Source organism: Octopus sinensis, linkage group LG10, assembly GCF_006345805.1.
Source record: "Octopus sinensis linkage group LG10, ASM634580v1, whole genome shotgun sequence".
NCBI classification, from domain to species: Eukaryota; Metazoa; Mollusca; class Cephalopoda; order Octopoda; family Octopodidae; genus Octopus; species Octopus sinensis.
In genome coordinates this window covers 45,848,298-45,861,266 of record NC_043006.1, presented here as the reverse complement: position 1 = coordinate 45,861,266, position 12,969 = coordinate 45,848,298, and the positions used below count along the sequence as shown (strand labels likewise).

General features: G+C 36.0%; 1 protein-coding gene across 9 annotated transcripts in view; it reads right to left on the bottom strand.

Annotated features, from left to right (window-relative positions):
* Window positions 1–3,617: 3,617 nt before the first annotated feature.
* LOC115216354 overlaps window positions 3,618–12,969 on the bottom strand; it is a 396,571-nt gene continuing 387,219 nt past the window's right edge. For 8 of the 9 annotated variants that reach the window (XM_036506611.1, XM_036506609.1, XM_036506608.1 and 5 more), the window contains one exon: window positions 3,618–12,924. In XM_036506611.1, the coding sequence (XP_036362504.1) occupies window positions 5,222–12,865 (7,644 nt within the window). In that variant the 5' untranslated portion in view covers window positions 12,866–12,924 and the 3' untranslated portion in view covers window positions 3,618–5,221. The remainder of the gene's footprint in view (window positions 12,925–12,969) is intronic. The other variant, XM_036506614.1, reaches the window with a different exon arrangement.

Below are 12,969 nucleotides of genomic sequence, written 5' to 3'. Positions count from 1 at the left end.
GAATAGATTCATGTGTATTGTATCTATCTATATATATACATATATATAGAAGTCGTCTAATAGTCCATAAGTCAAGAAAAAATGCACTTGTATCTTTCAATAGAGTAGATATATCAATCAAACTGTACAGTATTATATATCATTACATCCAATCTTACCCATATTTCATTCCATAATGGCTACCTCTGATGAGTGCAGGGTTATATAACCGGTCTGTTATCTAACACTCCATTGAATGCCTAGCACAAAACCGATTGGTAAGATCAGTTGTAATGAATATATAATACTGTACACTTTGATTAATATATATATATATATATATATATATATATTAATTAGACAGGTACCTAATTTCATAAAGAGAAGGTTATAAAATGGAATGTGGATTATGATATCAGTTTGGGTTTGTATAAATCTAGATACAAGTTGTAGATAAATGATGCACAGTTCAATTATCAACAATAGGAAATAGAAAAAATAATTCAAAATAATTAACTGAAGGAATTAATTGTTTTGCAATGAGAAATTAAAAATTAGGTGAAGATATTGCTGTGTAGTAAAACTTTTGGTTCCCAATCACATGGTTCTAGGTTCAGTTCCCAAGCATGGCACCTCAGGCAAGAGCATTCTATTATAGCCTTGGGTTAACCAAAGTCTTGTGAGAGGATTTGGTAGATGGAAACTGAAAGATACCTATCAAATATATGCTTGTGTTTATGTTCCTGTAACTTAGTGGTTCGGGAAAAGAGACTGATAAAAGGATTGACTCGTTCAACTAAAATTCTTCATAGTAGCTCTCCTGCATGACCACAGTCTCTGTGACTAAAACAAGCAAAAGAGCAAAGATTAATGAAAAAAGTGAGTAAAGATTAATGAAAAAGTGAGTAAAGATTAGCAAAAAGAAGTGAGTTGATCGAGACAGAAATATGGAAAAACCAGTATAAAAATGTATTTCTTAATGTTTTGTTACAGGTACAAGACCAGACATTTTAAAAGAGAAGTCTAATTGATTAATTAAGCTGAATACTTGACTGAAACTTGTTTTACCAACTTTGGAAGAATGAAAAGTCAAGTCAAGAATCATCAGGATTTGAAACCCATAAAAGATCATCAGCCTGCAAGGAATGTTAATCTGTCACTCTCCTAATCCTGCTAATCTAACTGCTATACTAAGGTGGTAAATTTTTAAATAGGTAGAGGTGCAACCCATGGCTGTGTGGTTAAGAAGCTTGCTTCTCAACCACTTTGTCTTAGGTTCAGTCCCAATGTGCAACACCTTGGAAAATTACCTTTTACTATAGCCCCAACCAAAGTCTTGTGAGTGGATTTGGTAGACAAAAACTGGAAGAGGCTGATTGTGTGCATGTATGTGTGTGTGTTTGTGTGTAACCTTGTCTAGACACCATGAAATAGTTGTAAATGAACATCACTGTCATACAAGCAAAGTCGTTTGTCTCCAGTCTTCTGTGAAAAACATGTCTAGCTATAGGAAGGTGTTTATCTAACCTGGAAAGAGTTGAAGGTTGGCATTGGGTAAGGCATCCCAGCCATAGCAAAATCCACCTCAACTAATTCTATCTGACCCATCCATGCATGCATGGAAAAGTGGACAGTAAATAATGATGAAACAGTTACATACTACAGTGATGGAGGGGGCTGAAATTAATTAAATTGACATCAGTATCTGACAGCGAATTCATTTTACTGAACCTCACAGAAGAAAAGCAAAGACGAGCCAGCCAAATGCTAACTTGGACTGCAAAGGGACATAATTACATAGAACATAATTATAATTGTCTAACCTATGTGGCATGAAGTGGAGGAGAGAAACAGATGTGAAAAGGAATGAACAAAATGAAGGCATATCATTCACCAATCTGTCTATTCTACCTATCCACCACTCCCAAGTGAAAATGAAAAAAAAAAAAAAGGAGAATGAGCTTAAAGAATACTTTCCCTAAAATTGTTGTTATAGAAAGGAAAAGAAATTGCTTAAAAAATATAAAAATTAAATAAATGAAAATATGGGCAACAGAAATGAACGATGTTAACATGTTCGTGACGACTGATAATTATTGAAATATTTTGATTATTAATGTTAAAAATAATGAGATTTGAGTTCGTGTGTGTGTGTGTGTGTGTGCGTATCAAAGAGAGACAGACAGACAAACAGACAGAGTGTGTGTGTTGTATTTTGTCCACATTTTAATGTCATCGTCCAACTTGAAATATTTTCACTGCTGTTTAAAACAGTTTAGCTGCTCTCGATTCTACATTAAGTAACATGTTTTCTTTTTAGATTCAAAGAACCTGAAAGATATTTAGAAACTATGCATTTAATATTCATCTTTCAAAGATGAAATTGGAATGTACCTTTTTTTTTCTTTGAAAAGGACAGAGAGATAGGGGAAAAAAAGTTATCATTTCATTAACTTTAATGAGATAATATGATGAATTAACTTTGAAAAAGGCTAACTCTCACCAAAGTGGAATGTTGTGAAAAACTTGAACAATTATTTATTCTATAACACAGAGAAAAAAATATCAAACTTCCCAGAGGCAGAGAACTTACTATGCTGAGCTGGGTATATATGTTTAAAATACAGACTATATATACATATATGTAATACACACACACACACACACATTCATATAACACATCCAGTACACGGAGAGTTATATATGGGTGTGAGTGCGTGTGTATGTGTGAACACAAATCAAACTAAGATATGAATGCGTAAAATGGCACATGTACACACACACACACACACGTACATAAATATGAATAACTGATTGGAAAGATTTAGTAGAATAATGTAAATAAATGCATAAAAGGTAAAAAAAACTAGTCATTTAAAAAAACCAAAGCATGTATTTATACATGTGTGTGTGTGTGTGTGTGTGTGTGTGTATATATCAATTAGTGTTTGACTTTTCATATCAACTATACATAAAACAATGTGTGTGTGTATATATATATATATATATATACAACACACATAAATACATGTACATTTATTTTTACATACATAAAGACACACACCTCTATATATATATATATATCAGTTGTTTGTGAGCTTGGCACCACTGAAGAGCCAGCAGTTGGAAGCAGCAACTGATCACACACATACACACACACACACATGCAAACATGATGGAATGGTGAAAAGGAATTAAAAATTGTCAAAGAAAAATATATAATTGTTTTGTGGGGTTTTTTTGTGTTTGTGTGTATGGGTGCATAATTTTTTTAAGGAGGACGAAGGAGGAATTTTCCCCACCTCGCTGGAGGTGGAAAAAAATGAAAATGGTTTTTAAAAAAAAATTCTAAAATTTACCAATAATAATAATAATGACAGAATTAAAACAATGAAGGTCTGTAGAAAAGTCAGCACTAATAGTAGCAATAACAATCAACCAAATTCTAATATTCTTCTATCTTACAATCAACTGTCAGATATGTTTCAGATTTCAAGTGGAATGTGGTTAGTTTTACAAAGTTTCTTCTTTTTTTTATTTCTTTGTTGCTTTTTTTTTAATATTTTCTCTTCATTCATTCAATTTTTTTTTTCATTTTTCTATTTATATTTGTGATTCTATTAGTTTGTTTATTTTTAACATTTTTCTGTTGTTTTTTTTTTTGTGTTTGGGTTTTTTTTCCTCAAAAATTCAAAAAGACAAAAAAAAAATTATTTTCTTCAAATCACTTCCCTGATGCATTGCAAAGGCACTAAATGTGTAATAACAGCATTTACAAAATAATCTGCAAAGAAGTTTATTAAATTGTTAGGTTTCCTTTTTCTTTTTTCTTTTTTTTTTTACGCCTAAGTCTGTAGAACTTGCAGAATTTTTATCATTTTTTTTTCTAGATTTTTTTTAGATTCTTGGCTTGAAGATTTGTATCATTGTTGAAATTATTCTGCTTCAAAGAATACTGCCAAAAATTGTATGCTCTAATATTTTGTTTTGCCAATAATCCAAAAAAATTCAACAGACTTTTCAAGTAATTTATACATACATATATATACATACACAAGTGTCCTGTAATTCTGACTGCAGATACCAAAAATGCAACCTAAAATTTCAGAATATTCCAGGGAACTTTTACTCTTGTATTTTAATCATCATTCTTTAGCATTTAATCACTTGACATCAGTTGCAGAATTTCAATTCTTTTAATATAACAATGGCTATTAATAGCATTATTCTTTTCAGACTGACTGTAATTCTTCAAAAAATTTTGATTTAGGAAATCTAATTTGATTCACCACAGTTTTTTTTTAATGCTTGTTTGTCTGTCTGTATCATTATTTTTAAGAATAACTTTTAAAAACTCCAAACATCTACATGAATCAATAGTCTGGTCTCAGAATTATCTTCAATAAGATGGTAAAAGCCTGTCTGCTATAAACATATGTATTTGTAATCCTAAAATACTTATATTTCATTTTCATTAAGTTCTGCAGCAGGATAGAGAAAATTTTGGTTAACGTTAAAATTCCGTTCGGTTAACTTTAAAATTTGTGCCATGTTGAAAGTCACGTAAAATTGGCACCAGATTCTTAATCAATATTAATCTTGTTTTAAGAACCATTATGACAACACTACCATTGCAAGTTTAGAGGTTTCTTCATACCAAGTAAAGAGGCTAAAAATATTGTTTAAAAATTTGTTAGTATCAGTGAAATATGATGTGAGAGTGAGGGGAAAAAAAAAGAAGCAAGTGCTTTACAATGATTCTAAAATAAAACAGAAAGTTTTGTTTTTTTGTTCTTGTTCACAAATGAAGCATCTCTCTTGAGCAAACTGTGCAAGATAAGACAGAATGTTTATATTTTTTAAAAAATTTTTCTTCATAGGCTAAACACAGAAGGAATGTAATTAAGTTATAAAAAAAAAATGGAAAAGAAAAATTGCTTGGTGGCATCACGCGAAAGGGAAGTAATCATGTCGGAGAAGCGGACTTAATTCAAAGGATAAACCATTTCTTACCGAGAACGAAATGGAGTGATTTTGTTAGAGACTTGCCACGTCTTGATTTGTTAATTACCACAAGAACAAGGTAAATTTCAAACCCGAATCAGACAAAATATAAAATAGTCGAAGCCAATTGTTTTGCTCATTAAAGGGTTCTGATATGCAATGAGCATCAGGTAGCTTCTATCCCAGGTTATAGGATTACCATGAACATTTAAGAGAGTTAAGTGAGTATAAAATTGAGTTATTGCTGGATGGAGCCATAAGCTTTATAATGATGCTTCTCGTGTTCCTGCATGGAGGTTTCATCATCAAAGCCACGATCACAAAACTGACACTCAAAAGAAGTGGAACCTAATTTTGATTTTGCAGATGTTGGACTATCATCAATTAGATTGTTGCTGTCTTCTTCTTCTTCTTCTTCTTCTTCAACAACAGGTGAACCTTCACCTGTCTCATTAATTTTCAGTTCGTTTTCAGTCGGACTACTCCTACTTTCTATTTTAGTGTTTACACAATCATCATTATTTTGGCTAGTTTCAGAAACTCGACAACCTAATTCGGCTGCACATTCTTCTGATTTGTTTTCTGTTCTCCCAAGCCTATCTCCTTCTTCTTCTTCTTCTTCGTTATATGTCTGGTCGTAATGATGTGTTGTCATATGTTTCTCCATTTCAGATTCTTTCCTGCAGGTAAACTGGCAGTAACTGCAGGAAGTCGAGTCGTCAATGTCTTCATGTTGAGACTCATGTTGTTGCAATGTATCCAGGGATGGTGTGGTGAAAGGGCATTGGTCACAGCGAAAGCCATCCTCACACTCGTTCTCGCTACTGTACTTTCTTCTTAAAGAGTTTTCGTTGTCACACTCCTCATCTTCAGCTGCTTGTTCCAGTGTAGAAGAATCTAACTTGGAAGTAGAACACGACAGATTGGTCACTCCGTTATGAATTTCCATATGTTTCTGTAATACCTCCCAGTTATCACTGCTATAGTCACAGTAGTGGCATACACACCGGTCACTAGTTTCATGCATCTTCATGTGAGTCTCCAACAAATGCGGAGCATAACAATGATAAGGGCACTTAGGACAGCGCAACCTAGCTTTGAGAGTTCCCTGACTGGTTTTTGGATTCATCTGAACACCATTAGCATCAACAGAATTGCACCCTTCGTTTTCAGATAAATGAGTTCTTTCATGCTGTTGCAACAGATTCCACCGACTGACGCTATAAGAACACTGACTACACTTATAGCGAGCTGGGTTGCGATGTAAACCGAGATGAAGAAAAAAAGAGCTTTTATTATTGCAGGAAAATGGACATATTTTGCACGAGTAACACTTCTTAGTTTTTGGATTGATAAGATGACGTGCATCAACATTTTTTAGCTTGTTACAACTTCTCGGATCAGTTGTAGATTGCAAAAGAGCTTCTCTGTTAAGGAATGTCAGTTCATCTGGATTGGGGTCGAAATCTGGCTCCCTAGAATGAACCTTGCGGTGTTGATTAAGTAGATTTAAACGATTAGCACTCCAATCACAGTAATCACATTTGTATTTGCCTTCACAGCCATGCATGCTTGAATGGACGTTATAACTTTTTAAAGAATTAGACATATAGGGACAAAGTTTGCAGTGGTAACGCATAGCTTCTTCATTACCTTCAGAACCCATCTCAAGCAATTGGAACTTTTCACTGCCCATTGCTTGCTCATCCAATAAAGACGGGTGTATATTCCTGTCAGTGTTATCTTTTGAAGATTTTTGGTTCATGTAGGCATTATGTGAAGAGAAAGAGGAGGAAGGTGATGAGTAATCCATGACTGGCATATCTTCGGGAGAAGCCAGCGGTGGATAATTCGTTTGTTGTGAATGAAGACGGGAATGTTGAGTCAACAGGTTAAGCCGATCGACACTGTAATTACAAAAATCACATTTGTACTTTAGGCTGGCATTGTGGAACTGTGAATGTCTTTGAAATACAACTGCAGTGTTACAACTAAACGGACAAAGACTGCAATGAAAGTTTCGCCTTTTGCTTTCATAGCTTTGATCACCAGACAAATGTTTTTCTTCATCTTCGAGCATATCACTTTGTTCATCACCATCTCCTTCAGTATTGGCTCTAATCATTAGAGACATTGGGACGGAAGTACTTTCACCTGAGCTTGGTTTCTTTCTTCTGTTATAATTATCAAATGTTTTTGGAGTCAACAAGTCTTTGTTATAATCAGACGATTCCTTGAGAGTTTTCACAGAATTCTCATCATAAGGATCAAGTACAACATCTTGGAATTCTTTTTCTTGTTCGCTGGCTTCATCACGATGGAATTTTAAATGCTGCTGCAACAAGTACTTGCGTGCAGCGCTATAGTTACAGTATTGGCACTTGTAACGACTGTTCACTATGTGTTGTTTACGATGTTTAATGATATTATTCTTGCAGCATGTTCGATATGGACAACGTGAACACTTGTACCGCACTCTGCCAGCCATTTTCACTTGCTTTAACATTTGTTGTAGGTTCAATTTACCACGCCGTTCACTGTTGTCATATTTAGGGTGAAAGTGGTCTCCACCCATCTTTTGTGAATTATTTTTATTATTAGCTTCTTCGTTAGACCTGTAATTTATTTGGGAAGTATTCATACTGCTGATATTATTATTGTTGTTGTTGTTGTTACCGATGCTGTTAATGTTGTTGTTGTTATCATTATTATTAGGATTCTGGTTGCTGTTGTAGTTGCTGGCAGAGTGTAAAGCAGAATGGTCACAGAAAAGGTTGACATGATCAACACTAAAATTACACTCACTACAGCGATACTGACCTTTATAACCATGAAATTCTTGGTGTTCTTGCAAAGATTCTTTAGTGGTCGTCTTAAATGGACACTGTAGACAGAGCAGCATATTCTTTGGAGGAATCTTCATAGGTTGATGAGTCTTTGACAGATTTGACATGTCACTGCAATCACAATTTAATGGTCTTGCATTCATTGGGTTATCTAATTTATTATTGAATTTCTTGTTTGTTGTATCAGAGAGGTAAGGGGTATAGCTTAACTCAGGGATTTTCTCTCCATATTTCTTGGTATCTACGAAACTACTGCCGATATAGTGAGTACGAATATGCGCTGAGGTGTTAGCAACTTTGGAGCTGCAAAAAGAACAATTTGGACATCTATACATATACTTTCCATTTGGTCCATTTTCAAGAATAGGTAAAGATGGCGAAATCTCAGGATGTGCACCTTCCACAGGTTTGGGAGCTATGGGCCTTAAATGAGATTCGCTACTTCCATCACTTTTCTGAATGTAGGTTGGTGTCGACAGTATCACTCTACTTCCCATCTCTTGTTTATGAGACCCATTGGGTGAAGTTTTATCTGAGGCAGAGCTGTTCAACGGTGACTGTTTCACATCATGTCCATGACTGCCACGCATGTGTTGATGCAGCAGATTAAGTCTGTCGATACTGTAATCACAATACAAACAGGTGTGCTTACAGTTGCTGCCGTGCCTTTCCATGTGGCGAGAATACGTATTTGAACTGGCACCAATGAAAGGACATTTCTGACATTTAAAAGGACCACCAGTCTTTCCAGGGCTCGGATTCTTTTGGGGCTTAGTAAGCTGGGTAGGTAAGACCTTTTTAGGAGTCTGAATAACTTTGGGTAGAATTGGGTTAAATGCTGAATTCTGACTCACTGCAACGCCATTATAGTTGGGAGGAGGTGGTGGTGGAGGTAGATCATCGTACTTTATGTTGTTTTCGTACTCTTGTTGTTGAAGTAAAATTGGATGTACAGATCGGGCATGTTGGTAAAGAGTACTGATATGAGCAAATGCTGCCTCACACCATTCACACTGTAGACGTTTCAAAGACATGTCACGCATTGGAGACATTCCATTTATAAACCTATTTTCTTTCTCTTCCATTTCTCTCTCTTCCCTCTTGTAGTCATTTGCATCAAGTTTCTTCTCTCTGTTGAGGTCATAATTGCCAGAGCTAGAATAATATTCCAAAGAATCATCACACATCAAGTCCATATCTTCGTTATCTTTATTAGATTGCCAGACATCTGAGAGTTGAGAATAGTGAAGAATTTCATTCAACTTGGATTTATCTGATGTTTCAAACTCTGGATGAAGATAAAGATGGTTGATTAATTGTATTTTCTGATGGACACTGAAATCACAGAAGAAGCATTGGAATGCATTGGAACCTTGAGGTTTGTGTCCTTCTTTGTGCACAACTAAATCCATGTCGTCTAAGCATACATACGGGCATTTACTACAGTGGTATTGTTTGATGGGTCTACGGCAGTTTTTGAGGTGACGAGTCCGAGATGAAACCTTTGCGGTGTTTGCTACTGGAGGTGGTGCAGCTGGAACTGATGAAGTACTGGTATTCTCGTGAGTTAATTGATGCTGGGAGAAAATAAAGGAATTATCTGAAACGAAGTTGCATTTTGAACAACGGTGTTTCATGGTTTCTTTCTCATGTGTCTCTGTATGCTGATCTAGTGCTAGTTTAGAATCAGATTCAAAAAAGCAGTGATTGCACTTGTAAACTTTGGGTTCCTCTGATACTGATACATCTCCAAATGCCTCAGGACTTGAATGCTTCTGTATATTATCGATTTGGGAACCATTGCCAGAACCATAATGATTATATGTACGAATGTGTTTTTTAAGGTCACATTTCCAACGAGAGCTATATGTACAAACTTCGCAAACATATGGCTTGTCCTCGGAATGTAGGTATGCATGCCGTTTCAGCTCAGCAGGACTATGACCAACAAACTGACATTCTAAGCAATGATATAAACCATTATTTATTAAGTCACGGAAATAGGGATTTGGTTTTGAAACTGATTCCTTTCTTAAGTCTAAAACCGAGGGTGGCTTAGCTGGTGGGTCAACAACATCAGTCGACACTTTATCTGATATATCAATAGTCACAGGAGGCATTTTACCAGGAATAATTGGCTTGAAAGAAAACTGGTTAGCATCTCCATTAATTAAAAGATTACTTTGTGCTTTTGTCATTTTCTCGTTATCATTTGGTTCTTCTCTTATTGTAACCACAACATTGGGTGGTCCGATCTTCATCTTGCTGTTGTCAATGACATCCTTCACAGTTCCTCCGCCACATCGTTTCATGTGTTTCACGACATCCCATTTCCACTTGCTTTTATAGCTACATTCGGGACAACAGAATGGTTTCTCATCTGAATGGTTCTTCATGTGTTGAGTTATTTCTGATGGCCAACGTGCACGATACTGGCATAATGTGCACTTGTACGGTAACAGAATGTCAGCACAGGATCTGTCTTTCTCACTGGGATTTAAAGAAGACTGGCGCTTATTGCGATTTGAAGACATACTGATACGCTGTCTTAGAGCGGCATTAACAGCTTTGTGTTGATCTTCAAAAGATAAAAATTGATCTGAACAACTTGTCAGGCGATCAACAGTTGACTGGATACTAGAAGTATATAATGATGAACTTTCCAAAGAGTCAGGTTGAGAGATGGATGTTTTGTCTTTCACTAATGAATAGACATTGGTGATCTGAAGACCAGTCATACTGTTATCATCAGAGTCTCTTTCGTTGTAGCGAATCCTTTCGGGAAAGTTATTCAAATAAGGTGGAACAGAGGATGACCTTTCACGAAAGAATAGGGGAGAAGATCTGTTGCTATGTGAAGATCTGGAAAGACGCAAATTGTCACTTCTTATTTCCAAATCTAAATATTTAGAGTGAATTCCTGTCAAGTCAGTTTCAGACAACCTACGTTTCTTTTTGGGAGGCAAAATTATTGAGTCAAGGCTTCGGCTATCTACAAGTGCATCGGCTGTTCTAGAAATAGTCGGCTCGGAAATATTAGATCCTAAAATTGTTGCTCTACGTTTATAGGGATTAGTTAGAGTCGAATGACTTTTCTCAAAATGCTTCACTAAATCCCACTTCCATTTGTAAGTCGAACCACACACCATACATATAAATGGACGTTCTTCAGAATGAGAGACAGCATGTTTTTGCAATTCAGCTGGCCACTTTGCTACAAAATCACAACGGCTGCACTTCAACTGACGCTGTTCGGTACAATTAAACTCATTTGAAGACAATGGCATGCGTAGTAAATGGTAAGTTTGTTGAAGTCCATGTGGAATTTTCTGGATTACATCTCTATGTTCATGTATCTTTTTAACATGGATCTCAGCGAAATGCTTGTTTAGTTCCTCTACACAATTGAAATGCTGCTGACATTCCGCACATTTAAATGCCCTTTTATTTAGATGAACTGCCATGTGGGAACTGTAATCGATAAAAGTTTTTGCAACAAACGAACACCTTGGACACTGTAAAACTGGAGATGTTTGTTTTCGATCATCTCCACCCTCAGACATGTCCTGTTCATTATCCCATATAGGTTCAGCTTTTATAGACATGACTCCTGAGACATTAGCTGAAGGATAGGGTTCTTTTTTAAATGAGAAGTCAATTGGTTCTCGCTGTGTGTTGGATGATAGAGATGTCGGTGTCTTCCTCGATAAATCAAGTACTCCTTGGTCCGCATTTGCTGGACCAGAAGATTGACCATTTTCTGTTGAGTAGACAGATATGTAAGAGTTAGTGACAAATGGTCCAATCATCTTAGGCATAACACAATCACTGACTCCTGATATTTCGTGACACACTCTGCCATCATCAGCGTAACCGTTCGATTGGCCTTCCTTTTTGTAAATGAGCTTTTCACACGAGTCCTTCCTAATCATTTCATGATTAAGTTTTATATTTCCCAGTTTCACTGGATTGTGAGGAGATGAAATTTGTTTAATACCGTCTAGTTTCTCATCAGCATGCTTTTCTTTCCAATGTTTGTTTAGAGACTTGCGCCATTTATAAATATTTCCACACTTTGAACAAGAATACTTAATACCAACGTCATCCATAACCTCAATATACTTTGCAGGGTCAACTTCTTGACGTGTGCGTTTTGTTTTCTGTTTCTGGGAGTCGTCAATCCCATTTCCGTCTTCCATAACTATTTCCATATCTTCATCATCTAATTCATCTTCCATTTCTTCATCTCTTTTTCTGATATCCACTTCAGATGTTATGATAATGTCAGAGGTATCCTGAGTGTTTTCCCCTGTCAAAGATATTGGCCCCAATACACCTACTGAGCTAGAATTAAACTCAAGGCCTGGAAAGTGAAGCTTACGATGACGAGGAAGTTTCTGTTTGTATTTAGTTGCATAATCACACACATCACATTCATAAATGGTGAAGTCTTTTCCATGGATATCTTTTTGGTGATGCAAGAAAACTTTTGCACTAGTTGATGAAAAATCACAAAAAGGGCAGATATACGTTCGGTTTTGGATATTGCCACTTCTTATTGGAGTATGGGAAAAGGAATCATCTTGGTCTTCAGCTATTATTAGTCGGTCTTCTAGTTCATCGTCCTCAGTATCCCTGTAAATGTGGTCAGAGTTTTCATCGTCCTCTTCTCGGCTCATCTTATAAATGTTGTTGATGTTGTTGTTGATAAAGAAATCAGGCTTAGAATTCCCAATCTGGGGGCTGCAAGGTTTGGCACTGTTTCTTCGATATGTATTGTTACCAGTGGTGTTGCTGCTGTTATTGTTGCTGTCTTTGTTGCTGGATACGGAGTTTTGAATGCAATGAGTATCTTCCGATTCACCGTGGGCAGATAACTGGTGTTGCGAGAACTCTCGAGAATCTTTGCATGTAAATTTACACTGTTTACAAATGCGGTTGCGTCCTCCCTTTAATGAGTTATCTTCTACAGATAATACTTGAGTTTCAGATTCTTTGTCTTCAGTAGCTCGACTGTGTTCCTCGATGTCGGCCATGTTGCACAGTGCAGGCTCTGCAGTACGACAGCACTGCCAGATGCACACAATTCATATATCTGAAATAGAAGAAACGACAATTAGTTCTCATATACAAAACAATG